At 70.5% G+C, this 23267-nt stretch overlaps 2 protein-coding genes across 2 annotated transcripts; both read right to left on the bottom strand.

Moving 5' to 3' along the window:
• Positions 1-222: 222 nt before the first annotated feature.
• LOC142048916 (complement C4-B-like) lies at positions 223-19759 on the bottom strand (the record flags this gene model as incomplete). Its single annotated transcript, XM_075076246.1, is given in 34 exon segments — positions 223-557; positions 1145-1316; positions 1902-2018; positions 2325-2410; positions 2413-2480; positions 2774-2849; positions 3822-4037; positions 4524-4614; positions 5003-5074; positions 5431-5631; positions 6161-6225; positions 6228-6299; positions 6548-6618; positions 7181-7289; positions 7916-8053; positions 8056-8106; positions 8734-8805; positions 9003-9087; positions 9089-9124; positions 9658-9852; positions 10418-10621; positions 12417-12473; positions 12475-12603; positions 12784-12954; positions 13414-13526; positions 13934-14057; positions 14683-14776; positions 15442-15538; positions 16082-16164; positions 16752-16840; positions 17159-17229; positions 18351-18528; positions 18653-18845; positions 19649-19759. Coding segments are annotated over 34 exon segments (4011 nt in total), but the record flags the coding sequence as incomplete, so codon positions are not given.
• Positions 19760-20006: 247 nt separating this feature from the next.
• Positions 20007-22939, bottom strand: LOC142048915 (uncharacterized). Its single transcript, XM_075076245.1, is given in 5 exon segments — positions 20007-20016; positions 20465-21054; positions 21056-21187; positions 21190-21983; positions 22606-22939. Coding segments are annotated over 5 exon segments (1830 nt in total). The 5' UTR covers positions 22910-22939.
• Between the last annotated feature and the right edge of the window lie 328 nt (positions 22940-23267).

Raw genomic sequence — 23267 nt, 5'->3', positions numbered from 1 at the left:
CCCCGACCCCCCAGCACCCCCCTGGACACCCCTCAGGCCCCCCCCAGCCCCCCACCTGGGTGCAGCGGAAGCCCCCGCCATAGTTGCCCTGCCCCTGCAGCCATTGGGCTGCCTGGGCCTGGGCCCCCCTACCCTGGGCTCCCCCAGCCCCAGGACCCCCCCAAAACCCCCCGGATCCCCTCGGACTCCCCCAACCCCCTCCCAAGCTCCCCCAGGACCCACATGACCCCACTCAGGCCGCCCCAGCCCCCACCTGTGGGCATCAGAAGCCCCCGCCATAGCTGTCCTTCCCCACAGCCATTGGGCCGCCTGGGCCTGGGGCCCTCTACCCTGGGCTCCCCTAGCCCCAGGGCCCCCCAAAACCCCCCAGGCCCCCCCCCAGGCCCCCACCTGGGTGGAGCGGAAGCCCCCGCCGTAGTTGCCCTGCCCCCGCAGCCATCGGGCCGCCCGGGCGGCGCCGGCGCCATCGCGGTGCTGCAGCAGCGCCAGCAGCCCGTAGGCCGTGGCCTCCACCGTGGCCCCCGCGCCCCCGGCCGGCCAGAACTGCCCCTGGCCCCCTGCGCCGAGGGGCCCGTCAGGGACCCGCCCCCCACCCGGGGCCCCCGAAAGGGTGCCCGGCACCCCCCCAACCCGGGGGACCCCATAAGGGCACCCTGCACCCCCCTCTGGGGCCCCTGAAAGGGTGCCCAGCATCGCTCACCCCACCCAGGGACCCCATCAGGGCACCCCGCACCCACCCCGGGGCCCCTGAAAGGGCGCTGGGCACCCCCTGCCCGGGGACCCCCTGTCAGGGACCCGCACATCCCCCCTCGGGACCCCAAAAGGGCGCCCAGCATCCCCCACCCCACCCAGGGACCCCATCTGGGCACCCCGCAACCAATGACCCCCCGTCATGGCCCCTGCAACCCCTCCAGGACCCCCAAAGGGGCACCCAGCACCCACCTCCTGGGGACCCCCCGACATGGTGGATGAGATACCCCCTCCCCCACCCGGGGACCCCCATCAGGGCACCCGATGCCCCCCCTCCCCACCCAGGGACCCCATGTGGGTCCCCCCAAGGAGGGACCCGGGCATTCAGGTGACCCCAGGGTGACCCCCAGGTGACCCCCGTGACCCCCGGTGACCCCGCGGTGCCCCGGCTCACCCTGGGTGGGGCGGGCGAGGCGGCGCAGGCGCAGCAGGGCGGGGTCGGGGGCGGGGCCGGGCGGGGCGGGGTCCCCCAGCGCCAGGGCGTAGGCGGCGATGGCCGTCGCGAAGGGGCCCAGGGTGGGGAGGCGGCCCCGCAGGAAGGCGGCGGCGCGGGAGAGGGCGTGGTCCTGGGGGCGGGGCAAGGGGGTGAGGGGGGGATGGGGGGATGGGGGGGGATGTAGGGGATGTGGGGAATGTGGGGGGATGGGGGGTGGGGGATGTGGGGGGAGGTGGGGGTAGGTGGGGGGATGGGGGATGTGGGGGGATGGGGGATGTGGGAGGATGTGGGGGATGTGGGGGATGTGGGGATGGGGGGGATGTGGGGGGATGGGGGGGATGGGGGGATGTGGGGGAAATGGGGGATGAGGGAATGTGGGGGATGTGGGGGGATGGGGGGGATGGGGGGGATGTGGGGGATGTGGGGGATGGGAGGGATGTGGGGGGGGGATGTGGGGATGTGGGGGGATGGGGGATGGGGGAATGTGGGGGATGGGGGGGATGGGGGGATGGGGGGGATGTGGGGGGATGTGGGGGATGTGGGGGATGGGGGGGAATGGGGGGATGTGGGGGGATGGGGGATGCGGGAATGGGGGGGGGATGGGGGGGATGGGGGGATGTGGGGGATGTGGGGGATGTGGGGGGATGGGGGGGATGGGGGGATGTGGGGGAGGGGCGTGGGGTGGGGGAGGGGCTGGGGGGTGCCGGGTACGCACGAGGGGTGGGTGGAGGGCGCTGTGGGGGGGCAGCAGCCCCCGCGCCCCCTGCAGGGCCACCACCACGAAGGCCGTCAGTGACGCGGCCGCCTCCGCCCCGGGGTCAGCCACGGCGCCCTGGGGGCGGGGTCAGAGGTCAGGGGTCAGGGGGCGGGGCATTGTGGGGAGGTGGCTGTGTGGTCAGCCATGTTGACAGCCATGTTGGCGGCCATGTTGGCGGCCATGTTGTCAGCCATGTTGGCGGCCATATTGTCAGCCATGTTGGCGGCCATGTTGTCAGCCATGTTGGCGGCCATGTTGGCGGCCATGTTGTCAGCCATGTTGGCGCCATATTGTCAGCCATGTTGGCGACCATGTTGTCAGCCATGTTGGTGGCCATGTTGGCGTCCATGTGGCAGCCGTGGTGGTGGCCACAGGGCTCACCTGCTTCTCACGGTGCAGGATGGGCTGGCTCTCGTGGAAGGAGCCGTCAGGGCGCTGCTGCTCCAGCACCCACCGCAGGGACCCCTCGGCTGCCCCGCCCCCGCTGGCAGGTAGTTCCGCGCCAGGGCCAGCACCCGCAGCACCAGCGCTGTCAGCCTGCGGGGGCAGACCTGCCCTGTCCCCACCACCCCCACGGCCCCCATGGCCCACATGGTCCCCCACAGACCGCCGGCCCTCTGTTGCCCCCCCATGCCCCCCACTGACACCCCATGGACCCCACAGCCCACATGGCCCCCCATGGCCCTCCAAAGCAACCCTTGGCCCCCACAGCCCCCCATGTCCCTCATGTCCCCCCACATTCCCCCATGTCCCCCCATGTCCCTCCCCGCCCCCCATGTCCTCTTACCCCCCCATATCACCCCCCACCTTCCAGCCGCCCCCCCCAATACCAGGTGCTGCCCCCCCGGTGCTGCCAGGCGCTGTAGGAGCCATCGCCCTTGCGGAAGCTCTGCACGCGCTCGAAGCCTGGGGGGGCCGGGGTGGGTGTAAGGGGGTGCCCTGTGCAGGGCCTGAGACCCCCCCATCCCCCTGAGACCATGGGCCCCCCCCCCAGCCCCCTCACACCCCTCCACCCATGCCCCCCCACCCATGGGCCCCCACAGCCCAACCCCCACCACCCATGGCTCCCCTCAGCCCCCCCATATCCCCCCTGTAGCCCATCACCCCCCCGCACCCCCAAATACAGCCTTTCACCCCCATAGCTCCCCACGGACCCCCCATACCCTGTAGCCCCCCATAGTCCCCCCACACCCACAGCACCCCAACACCCCCCCATACCCCATGGGCCCCCCATTTGCTGTAGCCCCCCATTGCCCCCTAAGCCCCCCAAGTCACCCCACCCCATCACCCCCCCCATTCCCTCATTCTCCCCCCAGCTGTAGCACACCCCACAGCTGCCCCACACCCCATCGCCCCCCACGGTCCCCATAGTCCCTCCACCCCATAGGCCCCCCTATACCGAATAGTCCCCCAAAACCCCATAGCCCCATTGCTCCCTAAGCCCCCCTGCCCCCTCACCCCATTCCCCATCCCCCCCCATAGACCTCCACACCCATAGGCCCCCCACACCCAGAGGCCCCCCCCAGAGCCCCCATACCCCATAGGCCCCCATACCCCATAGGTTCCCTATACCCCCCACACCCCAGGACCCCCAAAGCTCCCCAGCCCCCCAACCCCACCCATAGCCCTGCACATCCCATAGCCCCCCCCAGCCCCCCCATAGCCCCCCCATACCCCATAGGCTCCCTATAGCCCATTCCCCCCATGGCCCCCACATCCAGGGGCCCCGTGAGCCCCCCAGCCCCCCACCCAATAGAACCCAGCCCCCCCAATCCCCCCGTAGTCCCCCACACCCCACAGCCCTCCCCAGCCCCCCCACCCTGTAGCCCCCAACCCATCCAATGCCCCCCCAAACCCCCACCCCCCATGGCCCCGTACCCATCTGGAGGGCGCGCAGGGCGCGGGGGCGCAGCTCGGGGGGGCAGCCCCCCGGCCCCCCCCGCCCCCCCCCAGCCTCCCCGCAGGTCAGGTAGCGCAGGGCGGCGGCGCGGGGGGCCAGAGCCAGCAGCGCCTGCTCCCCGCACCCCCGGGGGGCCCGCAGCAGCGCCCCCCCTGCGCCCAGCGCCCCCCGCAGCGCCCAGCCCCCCACGCGGCCTGTGGGGGCACGGGGGGGGGCAGGGGGGCCGAGGGAGGGGAAGGGGGGGGACAGAGACACTGTCAGTGCTGGACCCCAAGTGTCCCCATGACCCGCCCCTCCACATCCCCCCCGACCCCCTGTGTCCCCCCCACCCCCCTACATCCCCCCACATCGCTCCACGACCCCCTCCGACCCCCCACGACACCCTCACCCCCCCTGTGTCCTCCCAACGCCCCCCCAGTACCCACGGACACCCCCCCAAGTCCCCTCTATGACCCCCCCTATGCCCCATCATGACCCCCCCTTGTCCCCTCACGACCCCCCCACGACCCCCCACCCCGTGTCCCCGCACGCCCCCTGTGTCCCCCACAACCCCCCACCCCCCGGTGTCCCCCCCATCATCCCCCACCCCCACGACCCCCATGACCCCCACACCCATGACACCCCACGTCCCGACCCACCCCCCCATGTCCCCCCCCGTGTGCCCCCCTGCCCCCACCCACCGGTGACGCGGATGCTGACGCTGAATTCCCCACCCGGCACGAGCCCCTCAGGGACCCCCCCGGGGATCTCCAGCGTTCCGGCCCTCCGTGTCTGGAGGAGGGGGTGGTGTCAGTGGGGCCGCACCCATGGGTGCCCCCACCCCTGGGACACCCCGCGACCGTGGAACCCCCCGACCCCCCGCCACCCTTGGGACCCCCCCCACCTCTGTGTCCTCCAACCTGTACCCCTGGGACCCCCCACACCCATGGAACTCCCCGCCACCCTTGGGACCCCCCCACCCCTGGGACCCCCCACACCCATGGAACTCCCCGCCACCCTTGGGAACCCCCCCACCCCTGGGACCCCCCCGCACCCATGGAACCCCTCGCCACCCCTGGGATCCCCCCCACCCCTGGGACCCCCACACCCATGGAACTCCCCGCCACCCTTGAGAACCCCCGCACCCATGAAACCCCCCCCACTCCTGTGCCCCCCCCACCCCTGGGTGCCCCCACCCACCGTCGGTGTCCAGGACGTAGCTGGTCTCCTCAAGGTGCGGCTCCCCCTCAGGCTGGGGGGGAGGGGGGGGGTCAGCGGGACCCCACCTCGGGGGCACCCATAGGTGGGGGAGGGGAACCAGTGACTGGGGGCACCCATGGGTGGGGGAGGGGATCCCAGTGACCGGGGCGCACCCACGGGTGGGGGAGGGGAACCCAGTGTCGTGGGCACCCACGGGTGGGGGAGGGGAACCCAGTGACCAGGGGACACCCACGGGTGTGGGGGGGATTCCAGTGACCGGGGGGTAACCATGGGTGGGGGAGGGGATCCCAGTGTCCATGGGGCACCCACGGGTGGGGGAGGGGACCCCAGTGACCGGGGCGCACCCACGGGTGGGGGGTGGCGCCGGGCGCGTGGGCGGGGCCTCACCTGGACGCGCAGCACGCGGGTGACGCTGTCGCCCAGCCCCCCGGGCCCGCGGGCCGTGACCGTGAGCGGCAGCTCCCCGGGGCGCAGCGGCAGCAGGGGGAGGGGCACCGGCACCGCCCCCCCGGGGGGCAGCTGCAGGCGCAGGGGGGGCCCCTCCAGCCCCCACACGCGGCCCCCCGCCACCGCCGCCGTCACCGTCACCTGCGCCCCACGGCACCCGCGTCACCCCGCGGCTGGGGGGGTGCCATGGGGCAGGGGGCTATGGGGCACTGGGGGGCTGTGGGGCACTGGCGGGCTGTGGGGCACTGGGGACTATGGGGTACAGGGGGGCTGTGGGGGTACTGGGGGGCTATGGGGCACGGGGGGCTATGGGGCACTGGGGGGAGCTATGGGGCAGGGAGGGCTATGGGGCACAAGGGGGCTATGGGGTACTGGGGCTATGGGGCACTGGGGGGGAGCTATGGGGCACAGAGGGGCTATGGGGCAGGGTGTATCTATGGGGCACAGGGAGGATCTGTGTGGCAGAAGAGGCATCTATGGGGCACAAAGGTTTACCTGTGTGCCACAGGGTCATCTATGGGGTGACGGGGGTATGGGGCAGGGGGGTTCTATGGGGCACAGGGAGGAGCTATGGGGCGGAGGGGGAACATAGGGGGAACTGGGGGTACAGGGGACACCTGTGGGGCAGGGGGCCTGTGGGGCAGGGGTGTCTGTGGGGCTGGGCACTCACATTGATGCTGTGGGGCAGCCTGCTGTGGATGTGGGGGAGGAGCTGCAGCTGCTCGTGGGGGCGGGCGCTGGGGGCAGCGGCAGCCGCACGTAGACGTCCTGGGTCACCGTCACCCGCCGGGGCATGGCCACGCACACGCCTGGGGAGGGGGTGTGGTCACCGTGGGGCGGGGCTGGGGGGGGCCGGGGGGGGGGGATGTGGGGCGGTGGCATCTCCTCTGGGGGGGGTCAGCGCTGCTGGGGTCCCCCCCAGGGGATGTGGGGCAGGGGGGTGGCCGCGGCACCCCAAGGGTACGTGGGGACGCTGGGGGCGGGGGGAGGACGGGACCCGAGGTGACGTCGGGGTGATGTCATCAAGGTGACGTCATGGGGATGACATCACACTCACCGTGGCCGGGGATGACGGCGATGGCCTGAATCTCCCAGGTGGTGATGGAGTCGGGGAGGAGCACCGTGACCCTGGGGGGATGGGGGGGCAGGCGTGGCTGGGCGGGGACAGCGGCGACAGGGCGTGGCCAGGGTGACAGGGCGTGACCGGGGTGACAGGATGTGGCTGGGCATGGCCGGTGGGGGTTGGGCATGGCTGGGTGTGGCCAGAGGGTGTGATGGGGTGGCCGGGTGTAGTCGGGGTGGCTGGGGGTGACAGGGTGTGGCCAAGAGTGACAGGGCGTGGCTGGGCGTGGCAGGGTGTGGCTGGCTGAAAGGTATGGCCAGGTGTGGCCGGGGGTGTGTGACAGGGTGTGGCTGGGCATGGCTGGGTGTGACGAGGGGGTGTAACAGGATGTGGCCAGACATGGTCAGGGGTGGCTGGGTGTGGCTGGGTGTGGCCTCAGGGATGACAGGGTGTGGCTGGGGGTGATGGGTGTGGCCGGGCGTGGCCGGGGTGACAGAGCATGACCAAGGGGTGACTGGGTGTGTCCAGGCGTGGCCGGGGTGACAGGGCGTGCCTGGGGGTGACAGGCAGTGACAGGGAGTGGCCAAGGGGTGACCGGGTGTGGCCGGGCGTGGCCGGGCGTGGCACCTGGCGGAGCCGTTGGTGGGGATGGTGCGCCAGAGCCAGCTCTCGGGGAAGAAGCTGCGGGAGAGGATGTCCCCCTCCCCCCACTCCTCCTCCAGCTCTTCAAAGAAAACTGGGGGGACCGCGGCGTCCGGGAGCGCCCCTCCCCCACCACGGTGGGACCCAGGTGTCCAGACCCCCCCCCCATGGGCCTCACTGACCCCCCGTTACCCCCCCTCCCATGACACCCTCCTCAACCCCCCCATGCAACCAGCCCCCCCCGACCCCCCTCCCATAACCTTCCCCAGGCCCCCCCCCGATCTCCCCCAATGGACCCCCCTATTGCCCCCCCGACCCCTCCTCCGTGGCTCCACCCCATGCACCGAGATCCCCCGTGACCCCCCGACCCCCCATGACACCCCATGACCCCCCACAGCCCCCATCACCCATCCAGCTTCCCCTCAGGCCCCCCCCCAGTGACCCCCCCAACCCCCTTGCCCCCCCCAAGCCTCCCCATGGATCCCTCGACACCACCTGACCCCCCCCGACCCCCCCACCCCCCCCCCCCCGACCCCCCATCATCCCCACAGGGCCCCCCAGAGCTCCCCACGACACCCTAAAACCCACCCCCGAAGGCCCCCCCGACCCCTCCCAACCCCTCATCATCCCTCCAGTGCCCCCCCAGTGCCCCCCCAGTGACCCCCCGAGCCCCCCCCGGCCCCCCCAGGCCCCCCCCAGTGACCCTCCCCCCGCGCCCACCTCGCGCCACCCCGGGCCCCCCCCGCGAGCGCAGGGCCCGGGCGCGATGGCAGCAGCGCAGGAAGGCCTGGCGGCACCCATGGGTGGGGGGCACCCGCCGGCCCCGCTGGGCGCACGTTGCCCGCAGCGGCACCCGCAGCCCCCGTCCCGGCAGCAGCGGGCGGCCAGCGTGTCCCCCCCCCGCGGGGGGCCTGGGGACACAGGGACACCGTGGGGTCATGGGGGGACACGGGGGGACACGGGAGACATGGGGGGACACGGGGCCATGGGGGTGACACGGGGGTGACACAAGGTAACACGGGGTGACACAGGGCCATGGGGGTGACACAGGGTGACATGTGGTGACACGGGGGACACGGGGTGACACGGGGTGACACGGGGCCATGGGGGTGACACGGGGGTGACACGAGGGTAACATGGGGTGACACGGGGCCATGGGGTGACACAGGGTGACATGTGGTGACACGGGGGACACGGGGTGACACGGGGTGACACGGGGCCATGGGGGTGACACGGGGGTGACACGAGGTAACATGGGGTGACACGGGGCCATGGGGGTGACATGGTGGGACACAGTGGGACACAGGGGGACACGGGGTGACACAGGGTGACACAGGGCCGTGGGTGGTCCCCCTGGGGCAGGGGAGGGCTCTTTGGGGACATGGGGGTGACACTCGGGACATGGTGACCCCCGGCCCGGGTGGGGGGGGGACACAGGGGTGAGGGAGGGGACGAGGACACCCAGTGCCGAGGGGTGGCTGCGGGGGGTGGGCGGGGGGGGGGGGGGGGGCCGTTGATGATTGACAGCTGTCACTCACCCCCCTCCTCCAGCAGCTGCTGCAGCCTCGGGGAGCGCCGAGGGCGGGGAGGCGCGGGGGGGCACCCGGGGGCTGCGGGGGGGGACACCCCGTCACCCCCGTGACCTCCCACGACCCCCATCCCCCTTCTCCCCTCCCCCCTCCTCCCCATCCCTCCAAACCCCCCCTCCCCCGCGGACCCCCACCCTTTTTGCCCTTCCCCCATCCCCCCCATCCCCCTATGCCCCCACCTCTCCTCCCCCCTTCCCCCCGCCCCGCCCCCCACTCACGCGGCCCCGGCGGGGGATCGGGCCCCCCCAGCACCAGCCCGGCCGCCCGGAACATCCCCTCGGGATCGGGTCCCCCCCCCGGGGCCGCACCCCAAATCGCTGCTCCCCAAAACCGCCTCCACCTGCGGGGGGGAGGGGCCAGGTCACCCCTGGGGGGGGAGGGATCGGCCCCGCCCCCCCGGGAGGCCCAAGGAGGGGTTGGGGGGGGTCCCCGGGGGGGTTTGGGGGGTGCCAAGGGTGGGGGTTCCCGGGGGAGGGCGGGTTTATGGGGGTCCCCAAGTTTGGGGGCGGCTCAGATTTGGGGGTTCCAGTTTTGGGGGGTTTAACTGGTTTTGGGGGGTCCCGTTTTGGGGGTCCCGTTTTGGGGGTCCCGTTTTGGGGGGGTTCTGGGATTGGCGGGGGTGTTTTGGGGGGGTCGGGTTTGGGGGTCCCGTTTTGGGGGTGTTCTGGGATTTGGGGGGGTGGTTTTGCAGGGGGGTTCGCCAATTGTGGGTCCCATTTTGGGGGACCCCTATGGTTTGGCGGGGGGTCCTATTTTGGGGGTCCCGGGTTTCCGGGGTGTCGGGTTCAGGGGGGTCGGTTTTGGGGCCCCGTTTTGGGGGGGTCCCGGATTTTGGGGGGGTCACAGTTTGGGGGGGGTCGGTTTGGGGGTGACCTTGGCAGGGTCGAGGCGGTGCCGCGGCTCCAGCTCCAGGACGGCGCCGTCGGTGGCGCCCAGGGCCAGGGTGGCGGGTGCCCCCCCCGGCCCCCCCGGCCCCCCCGGCCCCCCCTCCGCCGTCACCGTCACCGTCACGGTCAGGGGGGCCTGGGGGCGCAGGGCGGCCCCCCGCTGCCCCACCCCCACCCGCACCTGCCCCGCCCATCAGCGCCCTGGGGCTCCCAGTACCCCCGGTGGGGGCCCAGTGCCCCCCCAGTGCCCCCAGTGCCCCCCATCCCCCCCCCCCCAGTCCTCCCAGCCCCTCCCAGTCCCCACCAGTGCCCTGTGGTCACCCTCCAGCCCCTCCCAGGCCCCTCCCAGTCCCTCCCAGTGACCCCCAGTCAGACCCCCAGTACCTCCCAGTCCCCCCAGTGACCCCCAGTGCCCCCCGTCCCCCCCCAGTCCTTCCAGTCCCTCCCAGTGACCCCCAGTCCCTCTCGCTGCCCCTCAGTCACCCCCCCCAGCCCCTCCAGTCCCCTCCAGTGACCCCCAGTCAGGCCCCCATCCCCCCCAGTCACTCCCAGTCCCCCCCCAGTGACCCCCAGTCAGGCCCCCAGCCCCCCCAGTCACTCCCAGTCCCCCCCAGTGACCCCCAGCCCGGCCCCCAGCCCCCCCAGTCACTCCCAGTCCCCCCCAGTGACCCCCAGCCCGGCCCCCAGCCCCCCCCCCCAGCCCTCCAGTCCCCTCCAGTGACCCCAGTCAGGCCCCCAGCCCCTGCCAGTGCCGCCAGTGCCCACCTGGCGGTGGCAGGAGCCCCACCACAGAGCGCCCCCCAGGCGGCCGCCACCAGCCGCCCCCCGGCCTGGAAGAAGGCGACGACGCGCAGCCGCGGGGCCATGGCGGGTGTCACCGGCACCGTCACCTCCGTCAGCGTCCCCCGGCGCAGCCCCCGCGCCGCCACCAGCCGCCCCCGCGCCACCGCCTGCGCCGGGACACGGGGGGGCACGGGGGGGTCGTGAGGGGCTTGGGGACACGTGGGGGGCACGTGGGGGACACACGTGGGGCACGGCGGGGGACACGTGGGACACATAGGGGCATGTGGGGACACGTGGGGACATGTGGGGGGGCACGAGAGGACACGTGGGGGCACGTGGGGACATGTGGGGACACGTGGGGGGGCACGAGAGGACACGTGGGGGCACGTGGGGACACACGTGGGGCACGGCGGGGACACGTGGGACACATAGGGGCATGTGGGGACACGTGGGGACATGTGGGGGGGCATGAGAGGACACGTGGGGGCACGTGGGGACATGTGGGGACACGTGGGGGGCATGAGAGGACACGTGGGGACACACGTGGGCACGGCGGGGACATGTGGGACACATAGGGGCATGTGGGGACACGTGGGGACATGTGGGGGGGCATGAGAGGACACGTGGGGACACGTGGGGACACGTGGGGGGCACGAGAGGACACGTGGGGGCACGTGGGGACATGTGGGGACACGTGGGGGGCATGAGAGGACACGTGGGGACACACGGGGGACACGGGGGACACACATGGGACACATAGGGGGCATGTGGGGACACGGGGGGGCATGAGAGGGGCTTGGGGACATGGGGGGGCACATGGGGGACATGGGGGGACATAGGACATGTGGGACACGTGTGGGACACATGGGGGCACGGGGGGGGCATGTGGAGGGCACTTGGGGAAACATGGGGGACACGTGGGACACGGGGTCATGGGACACGCAAGGGACACGTGGGGCACGTGGGGGGACATGAGACACACGTGGGATACGGGGAGACACGTGGGGGACACGCATGGGACACATGGGGGGCTTGGGGGACATGGGGGGGTGTGGGGGGACACCGGGGGCCATGTGGGGGCACATGGGACACACATGGGACATGGGAGAGACACATGGGAGCCACGTGGGGGGGCTTGGGGGGACACGGGGGGGGCACGGGACATGCAAAAGACACGTGGGACATGTGGAGGGACATCAGGGCATGTGGGGACACGTGGGGAGCACATGGGGGCGTGGGGACATGTGGGGTGTGGGGGGACATGGGACACACGTGGGATACGGGGGGACATGGGAGGGCGTGGGGGGGGTGGGGGGACACGTGTGGGGAAAAGTGGGGGGGCCTGGAGGAACATGGGACACGCGTGGGGACATACGGGGGGTGGGGGGGGACGTGGGGGGACACGGGGATGCGTGTGGGGACACGGGGGGGAAGTGGGGGACACGTGAGGACACGCGTGTGGGGACACGGATCGGCCTGCGGCTCCCGTGTGCAACGCGCCACGCGTGGGCGGGACACGGCATGGTCACATGACACCCGACACGTGACACGCGACACCCACACGACGTGTGACGCGGCAACACGCCACCGCGGGGCGCGACCTGCGTGTGTGATGCGTGCGCGTGACATGTGACAGGCACGTGGGAGGGGTCCTGGGGGTCCTGAGGGGTCCTGGGGGGGTCTTGGGTGTCTCGAGTGGTCTTTGGGGGTCGGGGGGGTCTCATGGGGACTTGGGGATCACGGGGGGTCGTGGGGGTATGGGGGGGTCTTGGGGGGTCCTGGGGAGTCCCGGGGGGGTCTCAGGGGGTCGTGGGGGGTCATGGGGGGTTGCAGGGGGTCGCAGGGGGTCTCGGGGGAGTCTCGGGGGGTGGCGGGGCATCATGGGGGGTCTCTGGGATTCACGGGGGGTCGCGGGGGGTCATGGTGGGGTCTCAGGGGGTCATGGGGGCGCCGGGGTCTCACCAGAATGTGGTAGATGTGGGGGGCCGGGGGGGGCCCCACGTCACGCAGCTGGAGCCGGCAGCAGCCCCCCGGGGCGCAGGGGCCCCCCCCGCCCCCCCAGCAGTAGGAACCGCCCCGAGACGGGGGTCACCGGGCTCAGCGTCAGGTGGGCGCGGGCGGGGGGGGCCCCCGGTGACCCCGCCTCCACCTGCGACCCCACCCCCGTCACGTCACGTCACGGGGGGGGCGTGGGTCACCCCACGAGACCCCGTGACCTCCCCCCAACCCCCCCCCCACCCCCCCACATCCCCCCCGCCCCCCAGCCCCCCACGTCCCCCCCATCACCCACCCCCCTCCCGCCCCCGCCCCCTGCCCCTCCCCCACTCACGCGCAGGCTGACCCCCCCGGCGGCGGGGGGCACGTTGATGGGGGCGCTGATGCCCCCCCGGCATCCGCCCGCAGGGTCAGGGGTGGGGGGAGGGGCGGCCCCCGTCACCCCCACCCCCACCCGCACCTCCACCCCCGGCGCCGGCGCCCCCCCGGCGTCCAGCACCCGGCCCTGGGGAGGGGAGACGGTCGCGCTGGGCCCACCGCGCCCTGCCACGCCCTGCCACACCCTCCCAGAACCTCCCACAACTTCCCATGGTCCTCCACAACCTGCCACACCCTGCCACGCCCTGCCACGCCCTGCCACTCCCTCCCATGGCCTCCCCCACACCCCACACTCTGCCACGCCCACCATGCCTTGCCACGCCCCCATGGCCTCCCACCCCCCCACCCTGCCACGCCCTCCCATGGCCCCCCACCCCCTATACCATGCCACGCCCTGCCACGCCCTCCTTTGACCCCCACACCCCCATGCCCCACCACACCCTCCCATGGCCTCCCACGCCCTGCCACGCCCTGCCACGCCCCCTCCAGCCTCTGACACGCAGCCTGGCCCTGGAGCAAGGCCTCCCCCCAGCGTGCCAGGCCCCGCCCCCTCCTGGGCCCCGCCCCCCACCCCGCCCTCACTCACCAGGAGGGTGAAGGGGCCGCCCGGCACGAAGTAGCGGGGGGTGGGGCTCAGGTCCAGGGTCCAGGGCGAGGTCACCAGCCCCACCCGCACCTCCCGCTGCACCACCTCCCCCCCTGGACACGCCCACTGTCTTAAAAGTGGGCGGGGCCATGCACAGCCTCACCTCCCCTCCCCCGAGAGGGTGGGGACAGAGCTCCTGGCCCCGCCCCTTCCAGTATCCCCCACCCCAGAAGGCCCCGCCCCTCCACTGTCTCCACCCCAGCCCACCCTGCCCCCGCCCAGACCCGCCCCCCACATCCCGCCTCTGCCCCGCCCCAGCCCCAGCCCACGCCATCACTGGCCCCACCCCTCCAAGCCTAAGCCCCACCCCTGCCGACCCCTGCCCCACCCACACTCCGGCCCTGCCCACCCAGCCCAGGCCACGCCCCCAGCTCCACCCCACCCTTCCCCACTCAGCCCCGCCCCTCCAGCACCCTCACCTGCCCCGGCCCCGCCCCGCCCCACCCCGGCCCCACCCTACCATCATCATTGATGACGGTGACGGCCAGGCGCAGCCCCTCCCCCTCCAGCTCGTGCGGGGCCACGCCCAGGGCGCTGACGACGGCCTCCAGGGTGACGTTGAACTCCGCCTCCCCTGACGTCACCTGGAGGGGGCGGGGCAGGCGGGGGCGGGGCCGTAGGAGCCAGCGGCGGGGAGGGGAGTGGGGCAACTGGGAGAACTGAGGGGCGGGGCCTCCCGGGGGGGCGGTTTTGGGGGACCTCGGGGGGAGTTATGGGGTCCGGGGGGGGTTGGGGTCCACGGGCGGGGTTTTGGGGTCCTCCGTTGGTTTGGGGGTCCCCAGGCAGGGTTCGGGACCCCCTGGGGTGGTTTGGGGGTACCCGGGGGGTGGTCCCCAGGGATACGGGGGTTCCTCGGGGGCTTGGGGGTGAACCGGGGGGGGGGTGAGGAGGTTTTGGGGTCCCCAAGGATGACCTTGGGGGGGTCGGGGGGGGTTTTGGTGTCTCCAGAGGGGTGGTTTTTGGGGTTCCCGAAGTTCTGGGGGTGCCCTCAGTTGTTCTGGGGTGCCCCAGGTTTTGGGGTGCTCTGACAGCTTTTTGGGGTGCCCTAAGGCTCGTTTTTGGGGTGCCCCAGGTTTCAGGTTGCCCTGGGTGGTTTTGGGGTGCTCGAAGGCTGGTTTTTTGGGGGTTCCCAAAGTTTTGGGGTGCCCTGGGAAGTTTCAGGGTGCCCGAAGGCTGTTTTGGGGTGCCCCAGGTTTTGGGGTGCCTCACCTGGGTGCGCTGGTCCAGCTCCCGCAGGAAGGGCCCCCCCCGCAGCCCCACCCGCAGCTGGGCCCGGCCCTGCACCCCCACCCCATCCAGGTACCTGGGGGGGGACCCCAAAATCAGGGGGGGGCCCCCGAAATCGGGGGGGACACCCCGAGGTCAGGGGGCGCCCCCCCAAACGTCAACAGGGAATGGCGGGGTGGGGTGTCACCAAAGGTCAGGGGAGGTCACAGGGGTCCCCCAAAAGTCACCCGGGAATTGGGGGGGGTCACCCAGAAGTCGGGGGGTTTGGAGTATCCCAGGGGCTTTTGGGGTCCGGGGGGGATGTTTTGCGGTCCCCGGGATGTTTGGGGGTCCCACGGGGGCTTTAGGGGGATCTGGGGAGTATTTGGGGGTCCCAGAGGGGGTTGGGGGGGTCTGGAGGGGATTTTAGGGGGTCTCGGGGCAGATTTGGGGGGAACCGGGGGGTTTTTGGGGTCCGGGAGGGGTTTTGGAGGGTCCCGGGGGAGGGGTTTGGGGGTCCCACAGAGGATTTGGGGGGTCCCGGGAGGGGTTTTGGGTCCTGGGAGTGGGTTTTGGGGTCCCAAGGAGGGTTTTGGGGTCCCAGGGGGGGTTGGGGGTCCCACAGGGGATTTGGGGGTGTTCAGGGGGTGTTGGTGGGGGTCTGGAGGGGATTTTAGGGGCCTTGGGGCAGATTTGGGTGGTCCCGCGGGGATTGGGAGGGTCCCACGGGGGGGAGGGGCCGGTGGGGGGAGGGGCAGGTACCGGGCGCGCAGGTGCAGGCGCAGGGAGGGGGCGGGGCCAGGCCCCAGCAGGAGGAACCGGCGGTCGGGATTGGCCCGCAGGGAGAAGCTGGGCAGGACTGTGGGCGGGGCAACAGGCGTCAGGGGAGGGGGCGGGACAAGAGGGGGCGGGGCAAGAGGGGGCGGGGCAAGGGGATCTGGGGCAGGGTGTCAGAGAGGGGGCAGGGTGTAAAGGGGCGGGGTGTTGTGGGTGGAGTGAGGGGGGTGGGGCTAGAAGGGGTTGAGTAAGGGGATCAGGGCGGGGCATCAGGGGTGGGGCGTTGGAACAGGGGCGGGGCATCAAGGTGTCGGAGGGGATGGGTGTCAGGGGTGGGGTGTCAGAGGGGCAGGGCAAGAGGGGGAGGGGTCTACGGGGGTGGGGCATCAGGTGGCTTCAGAAGGGGTGGAGGATTAGGGCGGGGCTTCCGAAGGGGTGGGGCTTCAGGGTTTTAGAAGGGGTGGGGCATGAGGGCGGGGCATAAGAGGGGGTGGGTCTTCAGAGTGAGGTGGGGTGTCAGGACTTCAGAAAGGGGCGGGGCATCAGATGGGGTGGGGCATGGGGTCAGAGTGGGCGGGGCGTCAGGGGAGCTGTCCGTGCCCCTCCCCCCCGGCCCCTCCCCCACCGTAGGGCCGCACGGCGAAGGTGGCCTCGCCCCGGGTGCGGGGGCTGGCGACCAGCTGGGCCTCGACCCGCCACGTGCCCGGCCTGGGTGGAGATGGCACCTGTGGGGCTGCCCCACGGCACCCCACGGCACCCCTGGCCCCACGGCCCCACCCACCCCACGGCCCCACCCGCCCCACGGCACCCCCACCCCCACAGCACCCCATGGCAACCTCAGCCCCATGGCACCCCCAGCCCCACAGCCACACCCGCCCCACGGCAACCCCAGACCCACGACACCCTCAGCCCCACAGCACCCCATGGCACCTCATGGCACCCCCCAGCGCCACAGCCTCACCTGCCTCACCTGTTCCATGGCACCCCCAGCCCCACAGCACCCCCCAGCACCCGCAGCCCCACAGCCTCACCTGCTCCCAGTCCCACAGCCCCCCATGCCACCCCATAGTCCCCCACAGCCCCATGGCACCTCCTGCCCCATAGCCCCATGTACCCCTCACCACCCTGCCCCATAGCACCCCATGGCCCCATGTACCCCCCCATGCCACCCAGCCCCATAGTGCCCCATGGCCCCATGTACCCCTCACCACACTGCCCCATAGCGCCCCATAGCCTCATGTACCCCTCATCACCCTGCCCCACAGCAGCCCCTGCCCCACAGTGGCCCCACTCACACGGCGACGTCGGGCAGCTCCAGCTGGTCGCTCAGCACCATCCCCAGGGGCACCCGCTGCCCCTCCCGCACCCGGGCCCCCAGGGGGTTCTGTGGGGCAGGGGGTGACGTGGAGCCCCGACCCACAGCCTGACCCACGGCACCCACGGGGGGACACACGGCCCGGCCCCAGAGTGCTCAGCCCAGCCCCATAGGGACCCCCCAGCCCCATAGCACAGCCCCATAGAGACACCCAGCCCCATAGGGACACCCAGGCCCATAACCCAGCCCCATAGGGGCCCCCAGCCCCATAGGGCTGCCCCGTAGAGACCCCCAGCCCCATAGGGAACCCCAGATCCTTAAGGCTGCCCCATAGGGACCCCCAGCCCCACAGGGCTGCCCCATAGCCCAGCCCCACAGGCCCCACACCGTGACGGTGACCAGGACGGGTTCGGGGTTCGGCCGCAGGTCGGGGTCCAGGGAGAAGACGCGGAAACGCACTGGGGGGAGGAGGGGGTCAGTGGGGGAGGGGCAATATATGGGTACAGAGAATTGTATGGGGTGAGGGGTTGGGGGGGCGTTTGGGGGGATTTGGGATGAATTTGGGGTATTTTGGGGGGATTTGGGACAATTGAGGGGCCTTGGGGGGATTTGGAGAGTTTCGGGGTGGATTTATGGGATTTGGGGATGTTTGGGGTGATTTGGGGGAGATTTAGGGATGGTTTGTGGGTATTGAAGATTTGGGGAAGATTTGGGGTGAATTCAGGGGATTTTGGGGTGGATTTGGGAAATTTGGGGTGAAGTGTGGGATGTGAGGAGCTTGGGGTGATTTTCGGGTGATCTGTGCAATTTGGGGCAATTTAGGGGCAATTTGTAGATTTTAAAGATTTTGGGGGGATTTGGGGTGAATTAGAGGGAGTTTGGGGGGATTTGTAGGATTTGGGGGGGATTTGGGGGGATCCAAGGGGTCTTTTGGGGGGGGATTTGGGTGGATTTAGGGATTTTGTAGGTGAAATAGTGGGATTTGGGGATGATTTGGGGGTTTTAGGGTGACTTTGGAGCAATTTGGGTGTTCTGAGGTGATCTGGGCATTTCAGGGTGGTGTTGGGGTGATTTGGGGGTTTGGGGGCGATTTTGGCATGATTTGGGGGTTTTAGGGTGATTTGGGGGGTTTGGGGTGATTTGGGGATTTTGGGTGATTTGGGGTGATTTGGGGGTTTTGGGGATGATTTCGGAGTGATTTGAGGGTGATTTGGCGGGGTTTGATGTGATTTGGGGGTTTTGCAATGATTTGGACATTTCAGGGTGATGTTGGGGTGATTTGGGAGTTTTAGAGTGAATTTGAGGTGATTTGGGGCTTTTGGGGTGATTTTGGGGTGATTTTGGTGTGATTTGGGGGTTTCGGGGTGATTTGGGGGTAATTTGGGGGTTTTGGGGGTAATTTTGGCATGCTTTTGGCGTGATTTGGGGGTTTTGGGGATGATTTCAGGGTGATTTGGGGGGTTGATGTGATTTGGAGGTTTGGGGGGTGATTTTGGGGTGATTTTGGCATGATTTGGGGGTTTGGGGGTGATTTGGGGGTGATTTGGGGGTTTTGGGGTGCTGGGGGGCTGTGTCTCACCAGTCTGCTGGGGGGCGTAGAGGGGTTTGTCCGTCTGGACCAGCAGCACCCCGCGGGGCGCCCCCAGCCCCACACGAACCACCCGGGGGGCCACTTGGGGGCTCTGGGCCTCCAACAGCAACGTCTGCCCCATGGTGTCCTCCAGCACCCCACAGTGCTTGGCCTGCTCCGGGGTCACCTGGGGGGGCAGTGCGTCGTTGGGGGGCCCGGGGGAGGGGGACAAACAGGGGGTCCATGGTGTCCCCCAGCCCCATGGGGACGTCCCCATGCCCCGCCCCCCCCCGCCCCACACATCCCCACACCTTGATGTTCAGGATCTGGCTGAAGTCGTTGTGGGCCCCGAGGTCGAAGGGCACCGGGGGGGCGCAGGGTCCTGCCCCACGGCCGCCGTCCCCCGGCCATGCCGTCACTGACCCCGTCACTGGCCCCATGGCTGCCACCAGCAGCCCCATGGGGGACCCCAGCGCCACGAGCCGTGGGGCTACCAGCACCAGCCTGGGGGAGACACAGCCTGACCCACGGCTGCCGCATAGACCCCTCCGCCCCATGGGTGTCCCCACCCCACATAGGCCTTGATGCCCTCTGCCCCATAGATGCCCCATAGCTGTCTCAAGCACCCTCCACCCCACAGAGACCCCCCTCAGCCCTAGAGCTACCCCATGGATCCTCACAAGCCCCACAGAGCCTCAACAGCCCCCTCTCAGTCCTACAGCTGCCCCATAGCTCCCATGGTGACCCCAGCCCCACAGGTGTTCAATAGTCATACTGAGCCCCATAGCACACTCCCCCAGCCCCATACCTGCCCTACAACTCCCTATTGCCACCCCAGCCCCATACCTGCCCCCAGCTCCCTATAGCCCCCCAGCCCCATACCTGCCCCACAGCCCCCTATAGCTCCCCCAGCCCCACACCTTCCCCAGAGTTCCCTATAGTCCCCAGCCCCACACCTGCCCCACAGACCCCTATAGCCCCCAGACCCATACCTACCCTACAATTCCCTAAAGCTCCCCCAGCCCCATACCTGCCCCACAGCCCCCTATAGCCCCCAGCCCCATACCTGCCCCAACAACCCCCTGTAGACCCCCATCCCCATATCTACCCCACAGCTCCCTATAGCCCTCCAGGCCCATACCTGCCCCACAGCCCCCTATAGCCCCCAGACCCATACCTGCCCCACAGCTACATATAGCTCCCCCAGCCCCATAGCTGCCCCAGAGTTCCCTATAGCCGCCAGCCCCACACCTGCCCCCCAGCCCCCTATAGCCACCCCAGCCCCATAGCTGCCCCATAGTCCCTACTCAGGGTCCGGGGTGCTGCCCCCCAGCACCCAGAGGAGGAGTAGGAGGATGAGGAGACCCAGTGCCCAGCGTGGGCCCATGGCGTGGCCGGTGTGGGGCAGCGGGGCCGGGGGCAGAGGGTGAGCGGGGCAGGGGGTCAATCATTAACTTGGATGTGTGGAGCGCTCCGCCAGCCCCACGGCCACTGACCCCCAGGTCATGACACGTGACTGTGGGGAAACGGCCCTGGGGGGGGGCTGTGGGGCAGGGGGACTCAGAAATGGGGGGCAACAGGGGCCCTGCAGGGTCTGCGAGAGGTTATGGGGTGCTATGGGGGTGTGTGAGAGGCTGTGGGGCACTGTGGGGTGTCTGCAAGCGGTTATGGGGCGCTATGGAGTATGTGAGAGATTAGTTATGGGGCTCTATGGGGTGTGTGAGAGGTTATGGGGCATGTGAGAGGTTAGTTATGGGGTGCTATGGGGTGTATGACAGGTTATGGGGCGCTATCGGGCCACCTGCCCCACTGGGGTCTCAGCTCCTCCTCCCAGTTTGGTGTCAGTGTCAAACTGGTGCTGGTGGGGGTGGGGCACACGCTGCCCCACCAGCCAGAGTGGGGCGGGGGGGTGGGGCTGAGCTCTGCTGTCACTGATGATGTCATGCATGAGGTCACTTTGCAGTACCTCCCCTCCTACCAGGCGGTGTGTGATGTCACATGGGCTCTAACTGGAGCCCCACCCCTGTGACCCCCCAGTGATACCCCCTGGGACCCCCAACCACGCCCCAAGACCCCCTGATGGTCCCAGCACCCCCCAGGACCAGCCCCGCCCCCCCCCAGACCAGCCAATCCCATGCTGCCCCTTCCTGGCCTGGGCGACAGACAGACAGACAGACTCAGGTGACACCGATGCCCACGAGACACCCCCCCATGGGGGAGAGGGGTCCCGAGTTGTCGTGTTTTTGCTCCGCCCCTCTGTGATGGGGGGCGGGGCCACCACGGCGTGGGGTGGGGGGAGAGGTGGGGGGATGGGAGGTTGGGGAAAGGGGGATGGAGGAATGGCTGGGGGTGGGGGGAGGGGTGGGGGGAGCTGGGAGGGGCTGATAAGGGGAGGGGGGTGGAAGGGGAGTGGGGGAGGGGAGGTGGGGGAGGGGCGGCTGAGAAGGGGGAGATGAACAGAGGGAAGAGGTTGGTTTGGGGCTCTCCCCCCCCACCCCGCAGACCCTTCCCCACCATCACACCCTCTCCACCTCCACCCCGCCGTCCTCCCCCCACCGTTGTACCCCCCTCCCCTCCCCCCGCCCCTCCCCTCCTCCCTGCCCCTCCCGCCCCTCCCCCCACGCTGGGTCCCCTTGGCCGTTGTCGTCCCCCCCCCTCGGGAGCTGCCCACGATGGCCGAGACCTCCAGGATGCGGGGCAGGAGGGACCCCCCCGGCGCGGCGCCGCAGCCCCCACCCGGCGCAGGCGTAGAGGAGGGGGTTGGTGGCGCTGCTGAGGAAGGCCAAGGCGGTGGCCGGCGGTCGGATGGCCTTGGCCACCGCCTCCAAAGCCCCCCCGTCGCCACCTCCCGTAGGGCCGCCACCACCTCCAATAAGCTGGCGAGATGATACGGACCCCAGGCGACGGCGAAGGCCACCACCACGGCGGCCACCAGGCGGAAGGTGCGGCCGCGACGGGCCAATCGCGTCTGCCGGAGCCGGTGGACCAGCAACCCGTAGCCGGCGGCTACGACGGTCAACGGGAGGGCCCAACCCAGGAGGGTCTCCAGGAGGTTGTGGACCACCCACCACACCTTCGTGTCGTGCATCCGCCGGCAGTGCCCGCCCTCCACCTTATGGAAGACAATGGAGGGGATGGCCAACACCAAAGCCGCCGCCCACGTCACGGCCGCGGCGCCGTGAGCCGGTTGGCCGGCGCTCCCGCCCGCCGTCGTCGCGGTCAACGTCGGCTTGGAGACGGCCAAGAACCGATGGAGACCCAGGAGAGCGATGAGGAAGACGCTGACGTACATGGCGGCGGCGCAGAGGTAGTGACACGCGCGGCACAGGGCCATGCCCATGGTCCATTGGCCAACGCTCAAGGCCCGGAGGTAGATGGGGCCGGTGAGGAGGGTGGCGACGTCGGCCAAGGCCAAGTGGAAGATGAGGAGGACGGGGACGGTGCGGCGGCGGGCGGCGACGCAGCTCCAGAGGACCATGGCGTTGCCCGGCAGCCCCACGGCCACGGCCACGGCCAGCAGGGTCAGCGCCAGCGCCGCACCGGGGACGGGGACGGAGGCGGCGCTGGCAGGGGACGAGGCGTTGGTGGCGGACGAGGCATTGGTGGCAGGTGAAGCCATTGCGGCAGCGGGCAGGGGAGGGGCTGTGGGGGGAGGGAGACACATAATCCTCCAGAGAAAATGCAGGTCTCCCTCCAGCCCTGCCTCCCATCCCTCCACCCATCCCTGCCTTCATCCCTCCACCCACCTCTTCCTCCTTCCCTTCACCCATCCCTTCCTTCACCCCTCCACCCACCTCTTCCTCCATCCCTCCACCCACCCCTTCCTTCATCCCTCTACCCACCTCTTCCTCCCTCCATCCCACCTCCCTCTCACCCCTCCCAGGCCCCTCCCTCCCTCACCCACCCCACCCCTCCTTCCTCCTCCCCCCCCCGAGGTCTCTTCCCCTCCTTCCTTTACCCCTCCCACCCCTTCCCCTTGGCACCTCCCAGACCTCCCAGTTGCCCCCCTCCCACCTCCCAGTGGGCCACCACACCACCCGTTTGCCCCCATTGAACTTCCCAGTTTCCACCCCTAAGACAGCCCAGTTGTACACCCAGATCTTCCATTTGCCCTCCCAGTGACCCCCCCCAAGACCCCCCAGTGACCCCCCCCAGACCCCCCAGTCACACCCTCCCCGCCTCCTCCCCAAGACACCCCCCCCGCCAAGGCGCTCCCAGGCCCTCCCGCCCCACCAATCGCCTCTCCCGTACCTCGAGGACTCACATGTCCCTTCCCAGAGCCCCCGCCTGGCTGGTGGGTCCTCGGCGTCCCCGTCACCAGTGGTGGCCGTGGCCGTTGGGTGCCACTTCCCCTCCGCCCAGCCCCGGGCAGGAAACGCTCGCGCAAGAGGAAGGAGGCAGGAAAACCGCGGGGGAGGAAGGGGGCGCGGGGAGGGGGAGGGACGCCGGACCTTCGTTTGCCCCCTGGGCCGGGGAGGGGCCGCACGACAGCACCGGTGGAGTTGCCACCCCAGAGCGAGACCCTCTGGGAGGTCCTCCAGGAAGGGGGTGGGGTCTGGGCGCCCCATCACATGGTGGGAGAACCTTGAGATGGGGGGTGGGGGGTGGACAGGGGAGGGCGTCTTCTATGCGTGGCATCATCAACGCACCTTCTCCTCCCCCCTTCCCTCTGCCCGTCCTGGTGTTCGGTCCTTAAAGCCAGGGCGACCCCCAGCAGATGCCCCCCATCCCCCCCGCAACGGGGTGACCCCACGTGAGAAGAAGACCCAGCAACGGTGGTGGCCCCCCATAATCCACCACGCTGAGGGGCTCCCCATCCCCCACCATGCCGTTCTCCAATCAAAGAGAGTCGAGGCCGGAGATGTCTGGCGACGGGATCCGACCACCCACCCCGCCCCGACCCCCCGCTTTCCACATCGCCCCCAA

Source organism: Phalacrocorax aristotelis, chromosome 29 (assembly GCF_949628215.1).
Source record: "Phalacrocorax aristotelis chromosome 29, bGulAri2.1, whole genome shotgun sequence".
NCBI classification, from domain to species: Eukaryota; Metazoa; Chordata; class Aves; order Suliformes; family Phalacrocoracidae; genus Phalacrocorax; species Phalacrocorax aristotelis.
The sequence above is the reverse complement of the archived record's forward strand: the minus strand, read 5'-3'. Positions and strand labels throughout refer to the sequence as shown.